The following is a 27,269-nucleotide window of genomic DNA, read 5'->3' as shown; positions in this document are numbered from 1 at the left end:
ATGAGTAGAGACACAAGGGACTTCATGTAGACAGTGAAGATGATAAGAGACAACTTACAACTCCTGGGGATTCTGCAGGTGAAATTGAACTACTGGGACGTAGAAACCCCCATGTAAATGAATTGCTAGATACAGAGCAGGGATTTCCGACATTGGCCACTCCATGCCCGTCATCTCGCCACCCCAGCACACTCTGGGGATGACATCCAGGAGTACCCAGGAAGTACTGAGAAGAGGAACTGCCCAATATTCTGCACATCATAGTTTAGCCCACTATGAGCTTGATTATGTATTTGGTGTTAAATACCCCCAAACTTGCACATACATTAAATACAGATGCCATGGGGTTCAGTGAATAGCACATGTATTAAATAACACTAATTACCATGCACCCCAAAATCGCTATATAGTGCATGTGCCGAACACCAAATGTGTGCTATTTAGTGCATGTGCCGAATACCAAATGTGTGCTATTTAGTGCATGTGGTAAATACTGAATGTGTTATTTACTGCACATGCTAAATAACTCCCCCAATGCATAGCACAAACGTACAACATCAGGAATAGTTCATTTCCAGGCAGAAATGAACCCCTAGAGAACATTCAGCACACCAACAACTTCTTCCTGTATGGCTTTAACTCAAGCTGAGGGACCAGCCAATTATTACCGTTCTCACCATGTCTGGAGTGAAAGACATTAAATAAGGTCTCGAGGTTGGAGGAATTCTAGTTAACAGTCATGAGAGTAACACCATGTGGCTGTTAAAAAGTTGACGTGACTGAGGGTCATCCTTGTTGTGAAGAGTGCCAGTGTAATTTGTTACACATATTCACATTGATCCATGTATACGTCATAGGGGCTAACAACTCTCTAATGACACTGCAGACATATATAGATATTGGGCTACAACAATCATGATGCACTGTCATCTTGATAGTGAATGGTTCATTTGTCTGCCCAGTACCTTATGGCTGATGTGTTACCAGAGTATGGCTAATGCTGCTACTCGTCAGCATCAAAAGAATGAGGTTTCGTACAGAGCACCTTACACCCCAATTCAGTATACAGAGATCCACATCACACAGCATTTGCACATAAATAGTGTGTTTCATTATACGGTCTCAGCACACTTGTTCCTGTCTACCTGAGGTCACCATGTTTACGAGTGCAGTCAATTGACCATAAGATATCAGTAAACCCTGCCATAGCACAGATGTTTGCTTTGTCGGCATTAGCTGTGTGTGTGCCCAGGGGAAACTACATGCTGCTAACTAACTCTCTGCAAAGCATCCATCAATTAGCAGAATATTTTGCTAAAGGTTGATTGAGAAATGCCACACACCAATCCGACTGTCTGCTGTGTGGTGCCTTTTGCAAAGAATTCTAGTGCTTCTTGTATTTTCATAATGGGAAACAGACTTCAGCCACACCCTACACCAAAAGTTCAATGGCAGGGAATCCCTATCTTATGCTCCAGCGAATCCGTAAAATATCTTTTGTATGGTGCCCATATCGACCCTGTGGATCCTCAGGATTTCAAGCTGACACATGTTTTGGGGTTTCAGCCTTACTTTGTCAATCCAGGCTCATGTCCTACGTTGCTGCGCCATTTGAGGTCATTGATTGGTGGCCTGGTTTCCATCCTCATGCTGCAGGGTATGTTGTAGCAGAACACGGATCTGGTATAGCATGATAGAGTGGCCTAACATTGCTGCATCCATCTTGGTGGACTGTAGAATGGAAGTGTGGGTGGCTGCAAACAACTCGTGAGAGCTTCAACTATCCCTGGCTGTTAATGTAGGTGTGGCCCTGTGTGCAGGTGTGTTTGATATTTTCTTATTTTCAGCTCAAGCAGTGCACATACAGTGTTTTTTCGCATTATTGTGCTGGTCTTTGAATTCTCTATTGTTTTACAGTTTACCACCTGCTTTTGACTGGCAGTTTTAGTGACGTCTCATACTTGTAATTGTGTGTTACTTACCACATGTGTTATTTTTCTCATCTGGTAAATAACGCATTCATTAAATATCATATGTCTTAAATAGCCCAAGAGCCTGATTACAAATTGAGGTATTTGATATCACCCCTGCTAAATTATGAAACCAAGGAGTACATTATTTATCTGGTAAAATAAATAACACCTATTATGAGTTCATCGGGAATAACGTGGATTTTTGTGTTTAACGCACCAAAATCTGTATGATATGGTAATTACCATATGTTTTTCTTTGTTAAATTTTGGCAGATTTGACCTTCTGAAATGTAACCAATGTTGGGTTATTTAACGCATCCGATAATTATTGGATGGATTAAATAAAACAAACTGGTAATTCCGTCCCATGCGTAAACCGGGGTTTATGCACGGGACAGAATTTAACAATCCACTCATAATTTGGCCCCTAGGGGACTACAGAATGCTGTATTTAGCACATGTGCTAAATAACACATGCATTTTTTAACTCCTGATCAGCTGATTTGTTAAAGGAATGCACTATTTACCCCAGCATGCGGTAATTACCACTACGCCTAACTCATAATCAGGGCCTATATGGCATCGCCTACGACCACACTCTGCAAGCAGTCTCCCCGTCACAAATATGGTTGAGTACACAAAAATGGCTTCAGCCACATCCTAAACCAATATTTCAACAAATCTTTTTTTTTTTTTTTTTTTTAATTAGATTTTGCTATGGACCACCTGTAATGTATTGTTCAGTAAGGTACTTAAGGTAATTATTTTCTATGGGGGAGAAATGTGTTATATTTTAATTTAGGTGTAATGCATTCTCTCCCTAGTTTTATTATTCCCTGCTGCTTAGCCAGTGGGTGTCTGTGTTTCTCTCTGTGTGTGTGAGGTCATGGAATGTTGGGGGGCCTGTGATTGGTCTGTTGGAGAGAGTGGGCGGTGCAGGAGGATGCAGCAGGATGCTGCTCCTGGTGGGGCATTGATATATCACTTGTAACCTGGAACTAAGGGGCATAGTACCAACAAAGTGGCGAAGAGAGGTGTTAGCCGCCTAAGCTTAACGCCTCTCGTCGCCACTTCGGAAACGCTAGGCTGCATCATATTACCAAGGATATGGTGCAGCCTAGCGTTTCCCCCTGTGATGGCGATAAGTTTTACAACTTAACGCCAGCGCAGGCAGGGAAGCTTTGTTTATGAACAGGAAGGTGTTCCTTCCTGCACATAAACAAAGCTTAAATGCCATTTTGTAACTTACGTGTGTTTTGCTTCATGCAGCTCACATGTAAGTTACAAATTGGCATTTTTAAAACAAGGTTTGTTTATGTACAGGAAGGGACACCTTCCTGTACGTAAAGAAACCTTGGCATTTTGCTTTTTCCATGTGTGCTGCACAATGCAGCACACATGGGAAAAGCAAAAACGAGGAGAAATTAAGCATTTCTCCTCATTTCGCCACCTTAAGAACAGGTCTTTCCTGTTCTTAAATTCGGCGCTGCCACCTATTATCGCCTCTCTTGATAATAGGTGGCAGCGTCGAAGTGAATGGTTGTTGCGGTGGAAAGCCCACCGCAACACCCACTGCACGTCCCCTTTCACTATGAGTTTTTCGTGAAAGGGGCCCTATTACCAAGGCAGCGTTAAGTCAATTAATTGGGCTTTAAGCCACGTTAATTGACTTAACGCTGCCTTGATAATAGGGCGATGCAAATATCGCCGCGTTAAGGGACTTGATAATATGCCACTAAGACTTATCTTCTTCAATAACACTTCGTCATACAACCTACCTGGCCTGCCTACCAAAGGCCACCTTTATTTGCAGCACCTGCTCTCTATGTTCTCTAGAGTCTTTACATGTTCTGTATTCTGTTTACATATTGTGGGGTTTAGAATGTTGTGGGCCTTCTTTGCTGGCTGGGGTGTAGATGCTAGACCTGTTCTTCTGGGGTTCGAATAAAGGAATACTAATTCAAGCTCCTTGCGTGTTTGGAGCATTATCACTAGAAAGGGCTACTCCATGTATGTATGTATGAATATATCTGCCTGGAACTATGTTTACATAGTTTTGGAAGAGCAGTAGTGTAGTTGGCAAGCCTCAACAGTGGGGTGGTAGTTTCAAACATACCGCGTTATCACTCCCCCAGCCCTGCACCGCTTGACTTGCCCTCTCCATGGTGACCGTGTAGAGGCTAGCATCCATCTCTCTTCCATGAGTGCGCCTGGCAGGAGCCATTTCAACCATTTTTACAACATGGTCATATATTTTTATGAAAGTAAGCAGTAGCAGATGACAGCTTGGCTGCATTATATTCCCTTAGCAGTTGTCTGGCTTTTATGTGTATCTGAATTAATCAGCCGGGGTGATCATATCTTTCATAACATGCTGACACCCTGCATAACTGGTGATAAACAACAGGGACTCTTACAATCAACACACCCTTGCTCACATATCAGGAGGTGAGGGGAAAGAGAGGGCCTTACTCCTGAGGAAGAGGGGAAGAGAGGGCCATACTGCTGAGGAAGAGGGGGAAGAGATGGTCTTACTGCTGAGAAAGAGGAGAAAGAAAGTGCTATACTGCTGATGAAGTGGAAAAAGAATAGGGCCATACTGCTGAGAAAGAGGGGAAGAGCAGGCCATACTGCTGAGAATGAGGGGAAGAGAGGGCCATCCTGCTGAGAAAGAAGGGAAGAGAGGGACATACTCCTGGCCACTGAGCCCAAGGGGAGTGAAGGGAAAGGATCTAGGTGCTGTTGGTAAGAGGAGGGTGTAAGAAGAGGAGACATGGACCTGAGGAAAAAGCAGTGCACAGGCTAAAGATCTGACAGCGAGGGAGAGGTGACAGCCAAGGTTCTGATAGAGATGGAAAGATGATGGCCATGATGACCACAGTGCTGTGAACAATGAGAAGGGAAGGTCAGGATGATAATGTGGATGGAGAGGTGAGGCCATGGAGCTGAAACAGAAGAGTAGGTGAGGGCCACTGTGTTGATGGAGAGAGCTGAGGGAGGTGATGGCGAGGCCATGGTGCTGTGGGAGAGGGCACTCAACACACCAGCCCTTAGTAGGATCACATTACATGCAGTGCTTAATTTGTAAAAAGATAAGTGTTAGCGACCTTGTCGGGCCACTGCAGCTTGCACCACTCGTGTGCGCCTGCCAATGACAGTACTAATACAACTACCAGGCATCACATACCTTTATGTGTGACAATTCAGACAAATACAGATCCTAGAAGCTATAAAATTGACTTGGGCTGCAGGTATTGGTCATTTTTAATGTGTTATGATTTAATAAAGTACTGTTGTTGTGCACTTCAAACAGTTCCGTTTTGTATCACAAAGGAGGGAGAAGGAAAATGTCTGTGACCCTTTCAGCTTCCTTGGTTTCAATATCAAAAGATCAATGGGGTAAAGGATCACTTGTCCTGAGTAACCAGGGTTTTGTAATTTAATCGTTTCCGGTTCCGATAAAAAACCCTCATTCACGTACCAAGACTCGAATGGCGGTGTATCTTGGTTCTCCGCCTTAATGTTAGTGACGTGACAGCATCATCATCGGGTTAAATTGTATGCTTCCTCCACCTGGAGGTCAACCACTGGTTAGTGCAGTATTGATTAGTGATGTTGAAAAGAGATACTAAAAATGCTTCTATGACCAGTTAAAGTAAACTTAATGAGTGCTGGAAAAGAGACCTTGTTAAAGGAATTTGGCATGCGTAGGAAGCTGTAGTTAGGGGGCTTCCGCACTAGAAAATGTTCATAAAAAGGTCGACATGTTTCAGCCACTAATTGCCCATAAGGGGTCAGGTTGGCTTTCTTCAGGACCTGGTTTCTATAGGTGAGGAAATGAAAAAAGTTGAGAAAGTGACCATATACATTAGGTAAACTCTTGGAAACCTTTTCCGAATTATAGGAGGCCTTAAAAGTACCTCGTGGTCTTCGTTAAAACGCCTCCTCGGGCGTACTGAGAGGGCTGCACCTGCTCCTTAGCGGTCCCTGCTCCTTAGCGGTACCACCGCAACCTGTGCTTACTCTGCCCCTCAGACCCCGGAGTCTGAGGGGGAGACATACTATTCACACCCATCACCTGACCTTGGGGAAATGTCTCAGTGGACACACAAGAATGACAAGTGTATACAGTCTAAGATGAAATTTATGATTTTATGATCTAGCAAACTTCTTCTAAGCAGCTCATCAGCCTTTCACGAGAATAATGACACACCCATGAAAAGAGATTTGTTTTGTTATAACCAAGGCACAAATTATTGAAAGAAGTAATAGCCCTCCTTTTCTCATTTATAATTAGCTCTCTGATGGCGAAATATCTACACAGCCCTTGGAGGATCTATTGTTAAAATATTATTAAACTTGGTGAGAAGATGTCTGCATGTGACAGTGATGAACAGAGAGAACGTGGACAACCATAACTTCAATATTCTCTTATCACACCCTATTGCACTCAGACATCAGCCAATACAGAGATTTCAGCAAACCGTGCACTCTGTTCACATACACATTCCCCTTGGAAGTGATGTGTGCAGACCAGATAGATCCTTTATTAATCCTATCATGTGTATATTGGTAATAAAATATTACTGAACGTTTAAGAAACTAGAAATTCACTGAAAAAAATAAAGCTTAAAGTAACATAGCTAGGTGTTGAAGGAAAGATTGTTTTTGTGTAAGAAAACACTTAGGAATACACAGAAAAAACAAAGGTTAAAGTAACATTTATAGTTACGTGAATATGTCAGTGACAAAATTAACATTTTGAACTCAAAAGGCCACAGAAATTCATCTTCCAACTATCATTTTCGCCCCTGCAATGCACTGCTTATTACCTCAAAAATTACATCACTCGTGGCATGTTCTATGACATCATTTATGACACCACAAATGACATCTTAAATTACATCATTGATGACATCACTGGTGACATCATCCATGCTTCTTTTGCGCAGATTTCTCTATAAATTAGTACGCCCTTAGAGGTCTGAAAGTAAGTTCAAAATAGATCATGATAATATGAAGCATTAATAATGCCATCATATATACAAACTTTTGTTATGTGCAACAATGGCCCTTAACCATGCACTTCATCGGTAGCCTAGTACAAAATGAATTTCAACCACAAAGAGAAGTGTAACCACCGCTGCATGTGGTGTTCGATCTGTATACAACCGTTCAGACAAAACCAAGCGCCAGATGTTCGACCATAGCATTTTGCGACTCGCAAATTGCGTTCATTTACAAGTCGAAATTTGCGAGTTGCAAAATGCTCTGTATACCAGTGTCTGAGACACTGTTTGCGATTCACAGTGGAGTCGCAAATTGCATGCCTCATAAATATTATTATTAATGAGGCACTCTCAATTTACGATCCCATTGGGAATGGCTGGACCTCCCAGGTAAGGTGGCCTGCTGGGCTCAGTATACCTCCATGTCTGGGACTGCGTTTAAATAAAGTAGTTTACTGTTTTTCGACCACAATTGCGGTTGCAAAAGAGTCATACATAGGGCTCAGACTCGCTATTAGGAAGGGATGCCCTTGGAACGCCTCTTCCAAATAGTGAGTCCCTAATCCTATTTAGCGAGTCGCAAATTCATTGCGACTCTCTACATAGGGTTAGTACATGGCCGCAAACCTGTTTGCGCATGCAATATTGGGTCATATATCTGGCCCATTGTTCCTCCAGATACTCAATATCTGCTTCAAAACTAATGCCGTACTAAGGACAGCATTTTTCTGTATCAAACCACCTCACAATCACTGAACATACATTGAAAAATGAAGTTGATATGAGTAGAAAAGTTGGTACTGTAAACCGTGTTTATGCTATGAAGAAAGTTTACTCTGTACCACATTGTTTGCAGACAGTGAAACTCTCATGAGATACACACCATTAGGTATCAACAAGTATCCACAGAGAACAGTCTAAAATATATGCAAAAGAAATTCCAAAGAGAAGCTATTCACTTAGAATATTCAAGATCTGAAAGTGCTAAAGATCATACTACCGTCATCCTTCGTCTGTGGTGAAAACTTTACTGATAGCTCATTTTCTGTAGCAAAAAAGCACATGCCCATAGGTTAGTACCTGTGGTGTACACAGTCTTCTATGTTATATGGAAATTGCCACGCTGAGATGAGTCTGTAAGTAACTCACGGGTGCTTACAATACTTAGTATGTAGTACATAGAATATTTGCCCTGTTGGGTACCTTTTCTGCAGAGCCAAAATACTTGTGTGGAACATATTGAACACAATTTTTCAATTTGTCAACTATCACGTGCACACAGAGTTACTCTTCAATACAAAGATTTATACCATGTTCAATACCTCTACACACCTATGATGCATTAGGAGCACATGCATTGTAAACACACCCATCAGCGGTCCACAGACTATACAAAATTAGGTAGAGAAATAATATGGTACTTACCCACCACTATGTAATCTGTGCAACAAATTAAAACACTCATTGAATTATGTCATAAGTGATGTCATTTGAGATGTCATGAGTGAGATAAATGATGTCATAGGACATGTAGTGTGTGATGTAATATGTAAGGTCATAAGCAGTGGATGGTGGGGGTGCTGTGCTGTGCTAACTATAACTGATGAATTTCTTTGTTTTTTTTGTTCAAAACATTTTACATGACTGTGAATTAAACATTACTTAGGTCTTTAGAAGGACTAGTGGTATTTGGAGTTTCTCAATCACTTCTTTTGTACTTTCACACCATTTTCTTCTTCAGTCTTTTAGTTACACTTTAAAAACCCCTTTTCTCCATATATCTTTCTTAAACCCACATCTGCATATCTCACACCTCATCTCTTTCCTCGTCTGCTACCTCTTTTCCCCACTCCCCTCCTGCATGTACTTCCTTGCATTTCCTTTCCCTCACTTCCCTCACTTGCCACATACCCCCCCCCTTTAAGCACAGCACTTTCTTTACCTTTTGCCCCGTGATATTTCACACCTTCGCATGGAATCCCAATTACAAATGGCACACCTTACCATTGCTCTGTGCACTCTCCAGAGATGTGTAGTATTGGGTGAGCATGTATTCAGAACCCCTTCATGTCCCACTGACGTGCACTGTGAGAAGTTTCAGTCTGAAATTCACAGCTCTGACTCATGGGTTGTTATAAACACCCGCCCACAACCTGATCTCCCATAGATACATAGAGGCAAAACGTTTTGCAGTATGTACTATAAATCAGTAATATGTTGCATAGCAAACTATAGAACCACTACATCCTGGAAAACGTTAATAGTCTTATGGAATGCAAGCTGCTGTCAGGCTGAGAGGGCACTGTCTGTTTTCAGATCTGGCTGTCTCCTGGTGGTGGGGGCAGGACTATGACAGATGGAGCTACCCCCACCCCTATATCAACACTACCATGATTGGAACTTTAATGTTTTCTTTTATGGAGTATAGATATGCATTAATATTGGCGGGTCAAGGGGTGGAATACAGAGGCCTCAGTCTGGCATGTTGCCTCTGAACAATCGCCCATATTTCAAAGGTGGTACAATTCCAGTTACAGGTTCTACTTTAAGGTGTGTTTGATACAATGTGTTAAGTGGCCAAGGGCATGCCCAGACATGAGTTCTGTGCTCACTGGTCATGGGTTACTACAGAGACAACTTGGCCTGGCAGTTCAGGTTGAGCAGTTCCCATGGGAGCAGGGCTATAACTGATTTGAATATGGATGGATCTAATCTGGGGTGAAATCAAGGCAAAAGAACAATGGGTTGGCATGCTACGCCGAACGATTGCTAGTGCGTAGACTATTTACAAGCATTCCTCCCATCACCTTTTGTGTATTTGATCTATTTTAAGGTGCTCTGCATAATCCATCAGATATACTAAAAAAGTGGACAGTCTTTCTTTTAGATATTCTTGCTGCCAGTACTTCGGTCAGGATTGGCTCTATTCCAAACATGTGATTTTAGTGCTCACGTTGTGGGCACAGAGATTCCTGAAAAGTGGAGCTCCAAATCTGGAATTGGCAAAGGCTTTTCTTGACTCATGACTAATCACAAGGTCTTCAGAAAAGGGATAAAGGCTCACTGCCCTTTTACTATATGTCTCATGTGTCTGTTCCTGTTCTTTAATTACTGTTTGCAGCTCACCATGGGCATACTGCTTGGTTACAGTGTGCTCTAGAAATAAATAAAGAAGAAAAAAGAAGACCTTATTATTAGTACATTATTATTAATAATTGAACTCATTTGAAATGATACATACATTAATCCTAAACCTTAAGGTAAATTATTTGCCTGCAGGCACCATTTCCAACAAAGTAAACACTTGTTTTTAACTAAAGGTGCAGAAGAAGGGGCATATGGTTGTATGGGATTTGACATAGGAGTTGGTTTTTGGGTAATCCCACTTAATGCCCTTAAAGAGTCATAGAGAGTGAGGAGTGATCCAGAAATGGGGGGAATCTGGAACAATGATGGGTTTCAGAATAAGGGAGATAGAGCTAACACAGCAAAGGAAGGAATCCTAATATTCTCCTAATGGTTTGCAATACCGCACCTTTACAATTCTTGTCTCCACTTTTCAAGAAAGATAAAAACAGATCAGAGCCATTTATCACAGTGGTGCAAGAACCTTGGCAGTTACCTAGTGGTGAGAGTTTTAAATGTGTATAGTTTGTCAGAGATTAGCAATGGGAAGATATGATAAAGATTATTTCATTATTTAGAAATACAAATATCGTAGAGGAGGGAAAATGGATCTATAATAGAGACATCAAAATACCCCTCGGCTTAAATTATGTCAATGAAATTGATATCTTAGAGTGAAGATGTGGTTCTAGAGCAAGGGAAATTATGAAAAGGCTTGGGATCTTGAAGGTTTATTTAATATAATTACATTGTTTGCTCAATGGTTGGTAAAGTCTGTGGATCTCATATGCAGCTGTGAAGGAGGTGGGGGAAGAGAGGCAAAATCAAAGGTGAATACTAAGTAATGGTACAGCAGGCAGAGACAGGAAGTCCAACATCCGTATCTGACATCCATCTCTCTGCAGTCCTTATCAGGCTGACAATGTTTATTATTTAAAAATAGCTAACCTGCCTGTCTTTTTTTTAGGTCAAACAGATAATGGAGGAAGCCGTCACTAGGAAGTTTGTTCATGAAGACAGCAGTCACATCATCGCCTTGTGCGGTAAGTGAGACTTGCGTACAATGTTAGTCATCATCCAATCTTTCTATTAAATTACTCACCGCTGAAAATGATGCAATAGTTTGAAGGTGCCTGAATATAAAATGCAGTATGATGGCAGGCGAAGAGTGAATGTGTGTTGTCGGCTTTTAGGACCAGGGCTCTCCGCAGCCAACCTGCATCTTTAGTTTTATGTATTGATTGTATTGATGTAGCACACTTTGCGATTTCATTACTGCACAGCTCATTGGCACTAAAAGTATGCTATAGCTTTTTCTGTATTGTGACTTATACCGTTCTTCAATAGCTGTTTGCCAACAAAGTAAATATGAGCAAAGCACAAAGACTTATTGAAGATGTATGGGAAGCTATGGACGATGGGCTTCTCTGTGTCTGGTTAGTGCAGCAGCTAGGCACAAAACTGTGTGTGACTTTAGCTTTGTATTTATAATATAATGTTACTGACTAGCAAGGCTCCCTCTTGCTTATTGCACCTCATGCCTCACTCCATCGCCAGGTGAGATTTCCTGTCTCTTTATCTCAAACTAGGTGGGTGTTTTCTCCATTTGCCCTCTTTGTCTATATTTCTTTCATCTTTCCCCCTACTTTTCTCCTCTCTTGCTGTGGATCAGATGAATCCAGCGGTGCTACTGGGTAACCACCACTTGCAACCACTGGCACAAATTAAGCTGTAGACTGGGGCAGGTGAGGGTTTTGGGAAGAGCGCGGTTCACGCGTTATCTGGAGTTCAGGAGGCAATAGCTGGTTGGGCAAGGAAGTGTGCTCGGCTGGGAAGAGAGTGTAAGGATGGGAACTGGGCAAGAGTTGGCCTCTGTGGATTATGTATGTTTTCATTATATTCTGCAGGACTCAAGGGAACTTAGTACCTTAAAAGGAAGCATTAAAGTATAACATTCAAATGAAACAGAAATGTTTCAACTGAAAAGGAAAAGTACTAGAACTAGAGGAGGGATGCAAAGACTACTTGACTGACTCAACAGTTAATAAAGTAGTTCTGTAACTCAGTTCTGTTAGAACTGGCTATTTCAGGTAGGTTAAGGCTGACGCCAACGCCAGGCATAAACCACCATTCTAGTCAGGGCAAGGGAGTCACACGCCAAGATAAACCCTGCTCACCCCCTGGTAGCTTGGCACAAGCAGTAAGGCTAAACTCGGAGGCAATGTGTAAAGCATTTGCGCCAGCACACAACAGCAACAACATACTAGGCACACCACAAAAGGAACTCCACACAAGGTTATTATAAAATAACTTTTGTATTGTAAAAACACATCAGATAGTATCACACAAAATACATGGTGCCAACTGGCACGGGCAATATTCACAAGGGATTATTCACAGGAGACTGGGCCACGTGGGCCACTGTCAGAATCAGAAATAGCACTTCTAGAATAAAGAATAATAAAGAATAAAAATCATAGTAGCATAAATTAGCAACTGTGGCACACAACCAGTAACCTCTGGTAACAGGAACCAGGACCTCACTAGGACCACCTGTACTAAAAAGAACTACTGCCTAAGTATCACACAGCACCTAGGGGTATAAACAAGAACACATTACCCATGATGCATGAAACACATTCAGAGGAGTAATAAAGGAAAAACACATGATGCCTAAAAACATTCAGAGGTGTAAGACAAGGGAAACACATGATGCATAAACCTACACATTCAGCGGTGTTCAGAACAAAGCACATGATGCAATAAAATACATTCAGAGGTGCAGCGCAAGAAGACACATGATGCCTAAAACATTCAGAGGTGCAGCGCAGGGAAAACAAAGACACATGATGCCTAAAAACATTCAGAGGTGCCAGAACAATACAATGGCGCAAAAATCACATGATGCCTAAAAACATTCAGAGGTGCAGGAATAACACATGATGCAAGAAAACACATTCAGAGGTGCAATAACCATACAATTGCGCAAAACTCACATTAGGCAAATACCATCACATAGATAAAAACATTGCGCCTAAATAAAATCACATACCAGCCCCCATCCACTAAAGGGACTAAAGAGCCCTGTGTCCAGAATGTCAGGGCGCGCTGCCATGCAGCGCCAGTCAGGGGTGCGCCACTGGCGCAAAACCTAAACGTAGCAGGTGCCCACTACTTTCTGGGCACCTGGGAACAATCACAAGGGCCTAAACGTTGCAGCTGGCACTAAGTGCTGCGCAGCTGTAGCAGGCCTGGCTCCACTGTGCCACCTCTGTCCCACACAGGGACTCTCTCTCCAATTACGCCTAAACGGTGCAGCTGCCCACTAATTGCTGGGCACCTGGAAATCAACAAAAACTGCGACAGGGGCTGTCACTAGCCCCTAGAACCAGAGCTGCGCCAACTGGGAGCCACACAGGCTCTGGACACCACACAGGTCCCAAACGTTGGAGCCACACAGGCTCTTAAAACACTTGTGTCCCCTAAGGCCACGGACTCTGTGCAACGCTGGGGCGGTCCACTGCCAGCCGGGACCGCCCTGTCTCCCACCAACATCTTGGGGCTTCGCACTAGCTCGGCTCCTCAAGGAGCCCTTGAGGCTCTGAAAGTACCTCCTGAGCCCTTCGTGGGCTAAACATAGCCAAATGCCCCCACGAGCCTCAGAGACTCGTCAACGCGGTGGGGCAGCCCACTACCATCCGGGGCCGCCCTGACTCAGTGCCTCCAAACCGGCACCAAAACAATCCACAGGCTCCCTCGTGAAGCCGAACAGCACTGCCCCCCCCCCACACTACCCGGCCCAGCCCTAACTTACCGGGCCTCGGGCGGGGCTTCTCTCCATCGCGGGACTCCTCGGGGGCAGCAGGCGGGGCTTCTCTTCCTTCAGAGGAGCCTCGCTGGGACATCGCCGCACTGCCTCTTCTGCCAGCGGCGGTAGCGCATGGCGGGGCTCTCCCTCCTCATGGGAGCCCCGCCTTCACAAAAGCGCCCGCGTCGCCGTTCACCCGGTCCCCCATCTCGGGACCGGGACTCGAGGTGGAGCCTTCGTGGCTCCGAGGCAGCTTGTCTCCTCTCTCGCTGCAGGGCTCCCTCGGCACACAGGAGCCCTGTTCACCGGCCACCATGCTTCTTCTTCCCCCGGGCTGCAGGGCGGGACTTCCGGCCGATCACGCCAGGATTGGCCGGCCGGCCAACCACTTCCGGGTCGCTGCGGGCAGCGCAGCGGGCCCGCTTAGGCAGGTAGGCGGGGAATCACTTCACCGAGGGTTGGACTTCCTCGAGGTGAATTTAGAAAGTTAAGACTAGCGGCATGGCCGCGGGGCAAATGTCGGGTGGGCACCGGCTTCAACAAATAAAAGCGCTCCCCAAGCGCTTAAAGGAAATTTAAAGCGCTCCATGCGCTAAAATAGCAAGTCAAGCACTTCTGCAGGAAAATGCAGCTTCTCCATGCTGCAAAGGTCCCAGAGATTCCCAGGGGGCAAAGCAAAGTCCCCCCATCAGCCCAGGCAAGGCAGAGGGGTCCCCCAGGAGTCCTCCAGGCATCCAGGAGCTGGGCAGGGCCCAGGGATTCCCCTGGGCCCAAGCAGAAGCACGCCCCTGTCAGATTCAAGTCCAAAAAAAAGTACAAATTGGAAGGGGACACAGCTCCTTCTTATACAGAGAAAAGTCTTTGAAGTATTTGTGCAGGCAGTGTGAGAACCAGCTAGAACTGGTTATAGGGAACTCTCTTCAGTGTCAGGGACAGAGGTGACAGTCGCCCAGCGGGAGGTGGAGCCAGCATTGTGGTCAGGCAGGCACAGCCCTGGTCACTCCCAGGTGCCATCTCCTCCCACTTCCCTGGCAGCAGATGCAGCCTTTCATCCACGGGCTGACTCAGACAGCCTCCTGGGTCTCCCCAGCCCCTGTCACCCTCAAACCAGACCATTAATCCACAAGCAGGCCCAGGCACTCCTGGACCAGGCTCACCAGCCAATCACACGCCAGACACAAATTACACGAATATGCCAACTTCTAAAAGTGGCACTTCTAGACTAGACACATTCATGCCGCATATACCATTATGCAGCATTCAATCTCACGAGTTTCCACTACCCGAATATGTTTGTCTTTGGCTTACTGCATTCCTGTTTGTGTGTATGGGTTTTGTCGACCTATCTGAATCTGTTTGTGTTTGGCTGTGTTCTGTGTGTGCATGTGTTCTGAGTGCACGTGTGTGTTGCTTTTGTGTGAGTGTGTCTTTGTTTTGTTAGCTACCTCCATTTATGTATGTACTAGTCTGGAAAAAAGCCTCCATGCACGTTTGTTTACTGTGTGTGTTTGGCTGACTACTTTCCTTTATATATGTTTTTGACTTGCCTTTTACATAAAAAAATATATATATTTGGCTGGCTGCCACCCTCTGTGTGTGCATGCTTGGGTGGCTTGCCCCCATGCATGTGTTGCTGACCTGTAGCTTTCATGCATATGTAAAGTTTGGGCTTTATGGGCGTGAATGTGTGTTTCTATGTTTAAATTGCATTGATATAGCGCTTCCTGCCCCTAATGATGCGTTGAATATGTATGTGTCGTGGCTTCCTCTATGTTGTATGTTTAGGTGTTTAACTATATGCCAGATTGACTGTGCGTGTTTTGTTGGTTGTCACCTCCATATTTGTATGTATTCATTTTGTATGTTTGTGGCTATATTCCTCCTCCTGTTTATGGGTAGAAGCATCCTGGGTGCGGGGTGTTGTCGTGTATGTCTGTGTGTATGGTGGGGGGTGTGGGTGCGTTTTAGCTGTTGCTTGTGTTTGTGATTTGCTGCCTACCTGCACATGTGTGTGTGTGTGTGTGTGTGTGTGTGTGGGTGTTTGTGTGTGTGTGTGTGCGTGCGTGTGTGGGTGGGTGTGTGTGTGTGTGTTTTACGTATCACCCTCTCTTCAAGCATGTGTATCTGGCTGTTTGCTTCTTTGAATCTGTGAATGTGTTTGGTTGGCTGCTGCTTTCTTTCAGTGTGTTCGTCTGAACGCGTCACCCCTCTTTGTTAAATCTTAGTTGCATGTTTTATTTTTTCCTCCTCTGAGATTTAAATGATTTACCGTGTGACTGAGAACTTGTGAACCCAAGATTAAGCCATTAGAGGCTCTCCGAGCAGCCCTTTAAGCCGATACAATCGTCTGAATATAGATTTGCCCCTGAGAGGCTGTTTTTGATTTTGACAGGGAAAATCAGTATCCTTTGATGCATGGCATTAGAAGCAGCAGAGAGGAATGCAAGCTGCATACAAACTGCTCTCTGTATGACAGGCCTTCGTTGTGGTCTCCAGCTGATTTGTGGCAGAGACATTCGAAGCAGCCAATTAGGCGTTCGATTAAAGATGCCGGGCCTGGAGAGGGCGGGTCCTTTCCAACAAGTGCACGTCATTTCCTGTGCAGCCTGCCGGCCATGGTTATGTTCAGGCGGGCAACTAGAGCCAAACTTGGGGGGGTGGGGGGGCTGATTCTTCCAGTCATATCCATAGGCAGAGTGGCTCCGAGAAGGGGTGAAAACACAACAAAAGCCTCATTAACAAGTAAATGGTCTTTTGAAGACCTGTGAAGTCCTCGGGTGTGGCTGTAATTAGAGGGTCGCCAGCCCGCAAAGCTGTGTCAGCCCGGGCTGACACACACGAAGGGGGAGGGAGGGCTGAAGCCCGGAGAGCCCAATGGGTATTGCGCGCCTGGTTATGTTTCTACTACTGAGTAAAATGTACATGACGAATTCTATAGCATATAGGCATGACTCAACAGGCGTAGTACCAGAACATCAAGTTCTAAGTATCGTGTTACAAAGATATTGTACCCAGAATATCGACTACCAAAGTATTGTGAAGGTACATGGGTATTAAATATTGATTTACTGTTCTTGACTCCCATATATGTACCTTGACGTTATATATAGCATTATCTACATAGATGTCGAGCCGAATTAAATGTATTGGTGAACTTGTCAGCTAAAAATCCTGATTAATGGGAATTATGTTGCATTAGTTATGCCTACAACCTCAAGTAAAACTCAATAAAGTTTGTTAAAAAAAAAGACTGGTCAATCCATAATTACCGATATATTCGTAACGTGACGATATTTTGGTAGTGGATGTTCTGGCCAAGATTTTTGTGCGGCTCAATTTTTGTGCCTGCTAATCTAACATAAAACTGGGTCAACAACTGGGAAGGAGGAAAGAAAACCTGCGAAACAATTTTGCAAAGAGGTTGACTTTGGTGGCCTTTGGCTCCCCATGCACCAGGGCCATTGGTTGATACCCCGGTCCCTGTCACCAATCCCTATCTGTCCTTAATGTGCCCATGCTTCCTTTCACCTCACAGCAGGTACAGAGGCAGCTAGCAACTTTAAAAATTGGTGAGGTACGGCGCGCCATAAAACTCACCGATATGTTGCCTGTTGCCCTTCCCGATGACGACAAGCAGGAAAGAAAGGTGGTTTATTTCCTGCTTCCGAATCCAGCTAACCCTTGACCTGCTAATTGGTTGGAGCACGCTAACCCAGTACTCACTTTCAGGCTGGGGGCCTGTGCTCTTCTGTTTTACAGCACTGGGTTTGCCAGCTCTGAAGTGCGCATAACAGATAGGCTGGCTGCAGGCATCCAGCCAATCGGTCATGCACACTTGAAGCAGTCATCCTGTAATACGCAGGAAACTGCCCGCTCCAACCATCACACTTATATGGTTAAAATGGTCAGGTAATGACCATTTTATTATTCTGTGTGACCTGCTGTGCTCGCAGCAGGAGGGGCGACATTCCTCCGCCTTAACAGAGGAGCCATCGCTGAGGAGATAATCAAAAGACTGTGATGCTTGGTTTCATGTCCAATAAGTCTCAGGAGCTCTATTGTGCCCAAACCAAGATGGCGGATATGAATCCTGCCCAAACCAAGATGGCAGCAGTGACTCCTGCAAATAAGAAATCCCCTTTGCAAATATCCCCCACCTCCTGCTGCTCAGTAGACTGTTCATACTTTACCAAGAAGTACCCGGCACAAACCCCCTTTGGCTTTTGGAGCCAGTGTGTCCAGAAAGCTCTCCAATGGATAAAGAAAAAGGTGTGAATAGCCACTTCACACCGTGTTACGACTGTGAGACCAAGCCCAGAGATGTCCTCACAGGCTGCTTTACAAATTGTTTCCCATATGGGAACGCAAATCTACGGACGAAGGCTGCTGTGCCTTCAGGCCTACGTCCTTGCTTTCACAGTTAATCACAGAGGGTTGGAATTTGCAGTCTTCCTTATTAATTTTCATTAGGCAGGTGTGTTTACGAGGCCCTACAAATAGTCCACTTGGCATGCGACATATTCGTGCATAAATTGCATTGCAAATTACATTCCCATTTCACAAGAGTTGGTGTGCAAATTGAACACCCAGATTGTTTGCACACCCATTCCTTAAGTATATCTTTGGTAATAACTCAGATGTGTCCCATTTGTGGTCGTTGAAAAGATACTTTCTTAGAATACCTGCATCAAAATGAGAATTTGTTGATTATTTTCAGAATTAGGTTTTTATAATAAATTACATGTTATGTTTCTACAGCCCCATAAAATAAATTTTGCCTTGACGAATGCAGTGGCCTTCTGTGAAGAACCAGTTGGGTTCAAACATCTCAGGATGCGAGAGCCTTGTGTCATCTTGGACCCTGCAGCAGACCATTGACCAATCAGGTGGGGCTGCCCGTCGTCTGGCTCACAGCAGAGCACGCCTCTGGTCTAGCAGAGCAGGTGAACAAAGACCTCCCATGATTCGGGAATATCACACTGATGAAAATGTAGCAGAGAGTCTACTCAGTGGCACCCCGCGTCCTTGAAAACGCACCCATTAACTTACAAATTGTTCCAATAAAAATGCCAGGATGTGCTCACTAATCTGGTAGCAGTTTTAGGAAAGATCTAACCTCTGGTACCCTGAACAAGATTCAGTAGAAGAGTTCTCACTTGCACCAGTATCCTCTTGGTCTGCAGACCAGTTTTGAGAGCCGGGAAGGACATCTTCTGAATATACCGCCAGGTGCAGCTGGGTAGACCACATTCCACTCATGCCGTTTGCCTGGCCAATGGATGGATCCACGTTGCCAAGTTGTACAAGTGCTGGAGGTTGTTGAGTTTAAAAAGATGGAGAAGTCATAACGTTTGCAGAAGCAGCTTCTTCAGGTCGGATTTGTAGGTGGCAAAAGAGGAATGAGCGGGCTGGGAAGTACTTACTGGCGGAAACAAAAAAGTGATGGGTGAGATACTTGAATTAATCTCAGCCACTGGTCATGACTCTCGCTGCATATCAGTCCATCATTTTTTTGCCCACAGTGCCACCTCAGATTAGTCCCAGCCACAAGCAAACCAGCCTTCTCCAATAGGAACAGTCCAGCCTGATCTGCCAAGCCGGGTCCTCTCAGGGACGTCCATGCTGACATTGGCGAAAGCCTTGCACTGTGCATTGTTATAAGGTGGCAGTCTGATGGTTCCTTAAACTGCCGCCAGCTCCTTGCCCTGTTAAAGTGAATTTGGGTGAATAAACAATATAGCAAACCCCAGTATGGAATTGCAAACCTGCTGAACCAGCCTGGTGAAAACTGCCAACTAGTGTTGTGTTCAATTTTAGATTCCATGTGAATTTCCTGATTCATGCCCTTATATAGGTACAGTTCACATTGCCCTTATATAGGCATATAAATCCATCCGTATGTGGGCATAGCCCATGCTACCCAAATACAGGTATGGCTACTTACATCAGTTCATCTACGTCACAACGACTTCTTGGAAAACCAGACTCTTAAGCCGTTAGGGACTTCCCCTTGCTTGGATATTGATTTCTCCAAGAACTCATTTATTATGCATGAACATCTATTCCTTAGGGGTTCATTCATGACATTCATATGCCCGACTTTTACGTCAATACTGGCATTCCTAAACACCTTCAAGGTATAAATATATCTTCACTTGCTATGGCAAAGCACGGTGTGGTTTGGTGCAGTTCGATTACCTACTTGCACGACGCTACTCGCTACAGCAAGTGCCAAAGGAAGCCAACTGCCAAGCTGGCGCACTGACTAGAAGCTGTTATCCTCCTGCCGAGAATCCAGCTCCAGTGTTTCTGACTCCCCTTGCGGGGTGTTGGGAAATCGAGTCCCGGGAAAGAGATACCAACCTCTCTCATTGTAAGGTATGGAGCTGATTAGACCCTAGAGAAACCTTAGGCAATTCTTGGCAAAACTAAACTATAGCTAAGACAGCACCTACTTCTTCCTTCGTACTAGACCTAGGTTAGGTACACTGGGGTAGGTGCATTTTAGAAGCACAAGTTGAGTACTTCAGCCTGTGATATTTATGTATGTATTTTTTTATATGTCATAGCAACAGACAATGCTATTACAGTTTTATTTTATATTACGGTTTACGCTGTATGCATTATACTTCGCATTCTGTCTAATGATTGTAGAAGTTCATATCTCTTGCATGAGAAAGAAGACTGTTCAATAAACCCTTTTTATTGAAACACCGTCTCTCTATTTTTATGCAACTCTGTAGAAACGAAGCATGCACAATTGACTGAGTGAAATAGTTATCTATTGTTTCCACGACTCTGAAGATATTGTTCCGACTCTAAGGGAAGCAAAGTTGTCATGTTTATGCGGTTGTCAGAGACTAATCCCTTCTTGCTTATTCGAGAACGTTTCTAGTGACCTCTGAGTTAGCTGGCACACACAATTACGTTTAATGTACTCGATAGAGACATACTGACCTCAGTCCTATGTCAAATCTATAGTGTATATTATTCCAATGCGCAGAGCCTATTAGGGATATAGGAATTACACTACATTAGTTCTAGTCTGATGAAGAGCTCAGCTTAGTCTATCTCCCCGGCACGTGCTCCTCCAAAGCTGTTGGCCATGGAGCACCATTAACCTCTGAAGGTAATCACAGCCCCATGAAGAGAAGCGAGCTCTGTAAAAACCATGCAGAGCACAGAGCATCGGCCTCGCTATTGGTGTCCACTCATTGGTGTCTACCTCACTTCCATCGCCTTCAAGAAGGCTCTGACCCAGGAAGACTTGAAGTAACATGCAGCATCCAGAACCAATTCAATCACCCACCGAGCCGGTTACTCTCACACAGAGTGCGCAGACCCTCAGATCACTTTGATTTTGCAAGGGGACGCCTATTAGTGATCCCACCCCATCAGGCCATGTTCAGCGTGCCTCCTATAGGTATCAATAGGAGGGTGCACCCAGGCCACATTTATTCTCACTACAATAACATACATCTCAGTGGGCTACTCACTGTTTTCCACTATTCACTTACTCTGTAGGGAAGGTACACATGGATATTGGAGTGGATGCATTAACCCTCTGAGCTAGCTCTCCTGCTCTGTTATTGCCAAAAAACAGCTCGTGAGCACAGTCTTTTTAATAAATCTGGAAATTCTCCGGCTTTCCCTGATATAAATGTGGTGTGTCAGGCTGGAGCGATTCATCTTGATTCCACTTTAATTGCACCCTACCAAGACTGCAGCCCTCGAGTAAAACAACAGAAAAGAATTAAAATATTGGCAGCAAAATGAGGTTAAAGTCATTTTGATGGTAATTGATTTTGACCGTAATACCTGGTAATTCATTGCTGGGACATAATTGACTATTGATTCTCTCAACATGGTTCCAGGAGCTGCCACTGCTTAGTATCTGTAATTCTTAGAGTCCCCTGCGTGCTCCCAGGGATTTCACCGCCGCCCAAAATGATGTCACAGGATCCAGTGTGGGGGCTCTCCTCATTTGTGGCCCTCACAGGATGGGTGGCTCCCCATCTTTTTTGCCTCTTACACAAAGCCGCTTCTCTTTGTGTCATTCACAGGAATCTCTCCTCTTTGTGTCTATCAATAACCCCTCCCCTTTGTATCGATCATCGGCCCCTTCCCTTTGTGTCAATCAACTCCTCCCCTTTGTATCTATCATCAGACACCTCCCCTTTGTATCTATCATCGCACCCCCCCTTTGTATCTATCATTGGGCCCCTCCTCTTTGTATCTATCATCGGATGCCTCCCCTTTGAGTCTATCATAAACTCCTCCCCTTTGTATCTATCATCGGACCCCTCCCCTTTGTATCTGTCATCAGATCATTCCCATTTGTGTCTATCATTGGACACCTCCCCTTTGTATCTATCATCGGACCCCTCCCCTTTATGTCTATCATCGAACCCCTCCTCTATGTGTCTATCATCAACTCCTCCCCTTTGTATCTATCATCGTACCCCTCCCCTTTGTATCTATCATCGGACCCCTCCCATTTGTATCTATCATCAACTCCTCCCCTTTGTATCTATCATCGGACCCCTCCCCTTTGTATCTATAATTGGACCCCTCCCCTTTGTATCTATCATCGGACCCCTCCCCTTTGTATCTATCATCAGACTCTCCCAATTGTGCCTATCATTGAAGCCCCTCCCCTCTGGGCACATCACAAGATCTTCCCTTTTGTTTACATGACAGGATCCTCTCCCCTTTGTTACTTTCATACAAAGACCCAGTTCCTTAAGGCAATTATCCTAGTATTCAAACGTATACCCCGATTTGCAATTTTACAAAATTCTGCCCTACTTTTTATATATATTTGGGGTAGAGCGTATCACGTTGACTTGCCGACTTCATAAAAAAACACCACTCCTAGTTGAGACAGTCTGAATGCATGCACAAAGGAACTGACATATACATATAATATATCCAGAACCATTCACAATGTGATAATGTGCAAAAAAAAAGTGTGTGTAGGCAAAATGACCCCTCACGGGCGAACCACCATCGAGATATCTATTATTTTTTTTTTTTGGCTTAATGACCACCGATGATGATAACAGGGCTTATCTGGTGAGTACCTATCAGATATCCCGATGGTGGTTCGCCCCTGAGGGGTCATTTTGCCTAAACACACTTTTTTTTACACATTATCACATTGTGAATGGTTCTGGATATATTATATGTATATGTCAGTTCCTTTGTGCATGCATTCAGACTGTCTCAACTAGGAGTGGTGGTTTTTTATGAAGTCGGCAAGTCAACGTGATACGCTCTACCCCAAATGTATATAAAAAATAGGGAAGAATTTTGTAAAATTGCAAGACGCGGTATACGTTTGAATACTAGGATAATTGCCTTAAGGAACTGGGTCATTGTTGTATTGATGAATATATGAGTGGAGGGCAACCCGTTTCTGTTTTCCCTCTGTGCTCCTTTTTGGTGACACTTTCATACAAAGCACTTGTGAATCTTTCTGTCATTGTCTGGCTCCTCCCCGTTGTTCTTTTAATTGGAGCCTATCCCTGGAGCCCCTCCCCTTTACATCTATTACAGGTCCACCTCTCTTTTTGTTTGGGAAAGGGCCCTCCCCTATGATGGTATCTCCTTCCCTTTTAGTTGTCAGGATGCAGGAATCCAATGGGAGCAGTTAATTTCCCCGCCTCTCTCTATCTCCACCAAGGACCACCGAGAGAGCAATCTGAGAGTCAGTGGTCGTAGCTGGGAAAGTGGAATGAGATAAGAGAGATCACAGAGACACTCGACTCCACACCTCTGACGTGTCACTTCCGTTGATTAACCCCTTCGCTGCGGCGGCTATTCCGCCGCAGCGCTAAGGGGGTGGGGCGGCCGCGCGGCGGTTCCGTGCTTGTGACGGAACCGCTCCGTCACGGCTCGCGGGTGAGCTGTGCTTGTGACGGAACAGTTCCGTCACGAACCCGCCCGCCCATTAAAACCTCAGCGGTGGGCGCGGAATTCGCGCCGCGCAGGTGCGGCGAGCGGGCCGTGACGGAACGTTCCGTCACAAGCACAGCTCACCTGAGGCTTGTGACGGAACGGTTCCGTCACAAGCATGCAAGGGGTTAAGGGCGTCGCAGGGTGTTTCAAGACTTAACTGCAGTAGGGAATGGATGTACCTTAACAATACCTCGATGTGACCATCTCTCTGGACTTTGACGTCAAACTGGTAATTCTTGAAAACTAAACATACAAAGAATGAGTACCTCAAATATATATACATTCTAGCACTCCTTCCTATATTTTGAATAACTGCCTCAAAGGTCGTCACTGTGCATTCTCTATTGAAAGACAATGTATATTTTCTATAACATTAATGTTATTCTGTTCCTTTTATTTAGCAATTCATATGTACATACTAGAACTCTAATACCTTGTGTATGGCATTTATATAGATATGTGCAACATAGCCTAGCCTAGGAATGCTTCCTGGTATGGTACAAGATAGCTCTTTTAAAGAAATAATACAAAGCCCATTTTTCATCAACAACATAATACTTCCTTGTATGCCAAATGTCCATTAATTCAAAAAATCCCGGTGCAATGACATGAAACTGCAGTGGACAAATGTGTCTGTCATTGTTTTCAAATAGGCCCTGGTGTAGATATAATCTGAGTAGATAACTCTTGGCTATCACTTCCTCCAGTGGCACAGGACAGATGCCTTATTTGAGGGGCAAAGGTCAAAGTCCAGATATCCCCAAGTTTTCCTAAAACCTACACTGAACTTCAGGAATTGGCAGCCAGTGGGTACATCTACAGGTTGAGTAAAGGTGGCCACTGAGAGGATCAACCTTGAACGTCTCTGTATGCCAATGGGGCAACGTCAGGGACACAGAGAGGCAGCTGTGCTCACTGGGTGAGCGGGGGTGACCTATCCAATGTATAAGAAATGTTTCAACGCATTGGTGCTGCTGTTGTCGGTTAGGCAACTGCCTCTGGAGAAAGAAATCTGTCAAATCCTGAAATTATTATAAGAAAAATATTCATAGGGCCCGATTCACAGAACTAACTTAAGACAAAATCCTAAACTTACTACTTTTGGTATTCACAGAAGTTAGAATTTTGTTTTAAGATAGACTTAAGACAGACTTAAGTTAGGATTCTGTATTAAGTCTGTCTTAAGTCTGTTTTAAGACAAACTTAAGACAAACTTAAGACAAAATCCTAACTTCTGTGAATACCAAAAGTAGTAAGTTTAGGATTTTGTCTTAAGTTAGTTCTGTGAATCGGGCCCATAGTTCTGAAGCCTCCTGGCATACAGATGTGCTTTCGACTTTGGTAATTTGTTGGGTCCGTTTGAAATTCCTGCAGCGATGCTGTGGCTGGAGTAAGACTTTATATCCACCAATCAGATTTACACATACAGAGGTAGATAATGTTTTGTAAGCTAAATCCAGCGATTACGTTCAGTTTATTGTAAAAGGGGAACTGTTATTTTACTTCTGCACAAAACAGTGAATTGGTCACACAGCTCAGATGCAGAGCTGCCCCCTGCTCTTCATGGCTGAGCAAGTGAAAGTTCCAGGTTGCACTTCATACTTCATGTGACTAAACCATGCACCTGTGACCCCTCAGAGCTATGAGGCGCTTGGCGTGGCAGGTCAATGCACAGTTCATAAGCATTATGATCTAAATTGTTGCCCTTCTGACTGATCCGCCTGGTAGAGTCTGCGGCTGCAGAAGCCGAAGGACAGGGTTCACTGGACTCTGTTCATGTATTCTTCCGCACCTCGGACATGCGGCTCTGAAATGGATTCTTTCCTCTCGGGGCCTCTGAGCCACAGCTTAGACTGTGCTCGCAGCTGGTGGAAAACAACACACACGTGGTTAACACCTCCCCATCTGGGCTCTGGCACAGCTCCCTGCAGCATGAAACAGCTCCTCTTCGCTCACTTTGGTGCAGCGTGTGTTATCCTTTCTGTTGCCCACAAACAACTTTGTTTATAAGCAGGGCCGCTGCAATTATGCGATTCTGCTGCCGTGGCTTCTTTCCGGATATTTATACATTTGCCGCATTTGCCACATAATCCATCATCTGATGTATAATCTACAGAATTTAACAAACAATGTTTGCTTCTATCTCAAACAGATCAAAGGTTGCTAAAATGTGGCGCATATTTTTGCATGCAGTGAAAGGTCCATCGCCAAGGTTAACTGGTCACCTTTTAGTTTCTTATTTCTGTATTTTGTTGCCAAATTGGTACTAATAAATTTAAATATTTGCCCAAACAGCATTACCATGTGTACAAATTATAAAATAATGAAGCAATACCATCAAAAAATGTGCCGCATTGTGCTGCATAATTTAACTTTTTTTGATGGATAAATTTGTCAACCTGACGTATAATTTGGTGCTCCCCTGCTGCATAATTCCAGTGGTTCTGTTTATAAGCTTTTTAGAAAATTAAAGCAGTTGTGTTGCAACATTAGCTCCTTCACGTAGTCACAATGGCTGTTACATCCAGCCCTGCCCAGAGTCAGGGCCCTGTCTCTATGAAAATGGATGCATAACCCGTCAGACCTGACGCTCATGTGTTTTCCTAGGAGACATATTACTAAAATAAATAATATGACTTTTACAGAAGCTCTGATCGGTACCTAGTTTAGCGAAACAGCTTTTCCGATCCAAAGAACATAATCCTGCCATAACACGTATAATTTGACTTTTCCTTGCCGCATAATTTGGTCAACCTGAAGTATAATTTGATGAACGAATCCTTCTGGTCGGTAGCAGAACCGCTCATATTGCTCTTTCTGTACCAGGAAAGCTTGTGGTACAGACAACTGGTACCAGGACATGACCTCTACACTAGAGGGTTAAGAGGTGTGACGCAGTGGCAGGGTGCCTGACTTTGAACCACGGGGTTCACAGTTTGATCCCCAGCGCCAGCGGGAGGTTAGCCCAGCACCATGTGACTCTGGGCAGTACTCGCCTAATCTTCCTGACGGCCCCCAGCCGCGGGAACACCTCTCCGGAGGTAGCTATGTGCTTTACAAATGCTGGTATTTCATTTAATTTCATACACCCAACGAACACCACACAGCTAACCCAATTTACAGGGATATTGTGGCATTTACAAAACATCATACTCCTCATGACCTCATATATTGATGGCAGTGTACACATCAATTCTCTAAATTACTCATCATACTTGAATTGATAAAGGTCTCTGGTTATACATACCAAGAAACACTACCACAACGTTCTATTATTTTTTTAACTTTTGGTTCCCCGACACAGCATTGGACAATTAGGGGCCGATTATGATGTGGCCTCTACAGGTTGCATCGTAATGGGCCGCTCGGTTTACTTTCTGACCGCCTAGTTAG

General features: G+C 44.3%; 1 protein-coding gene across 1 annotated transcript in view; it reads left to right on the top strand.

Annotated features, from left to right (window-relative positions):
* Positions 1-27,269, top strand: part of SGSM2 (small G protein signaling modulator 2) — a 986,511-nt gene that overhangs the window by 252,623 nt on the left and 706,619 nt on the right. The window contains exon 2 of the mRNA XM_086954507.1: positions 11,076-11,151. Coding sequence (XP_086810633.1) covers positions 11,076-11,151 — 76 coding nt within the window. The remainder of the gene's footprint in view (positions 1-11,075; positions 11,152-27,269) is intronic.

The sequence above is a fragment of the Lissotriton vulgaris genome, chromosome 2_1 (genome assembly GCF_964263255.1).
Source record: "Lissotriton vulgaris chromosome 2_1, aLisVul1.2, whole genome shotgun sequence".
Classification (NCBI taxonomy): domain Eukaryota; kingdom Metazoa; phylum Chordata; class Amphibia; order Caudata; family Salamandridae; genus Lissotriton; species Lissotriton vulgaris.
Note: the sequence above shows the minus strand (reverse complement) of the source record. Positions and strands in the feature narration are given on the sequence as shown.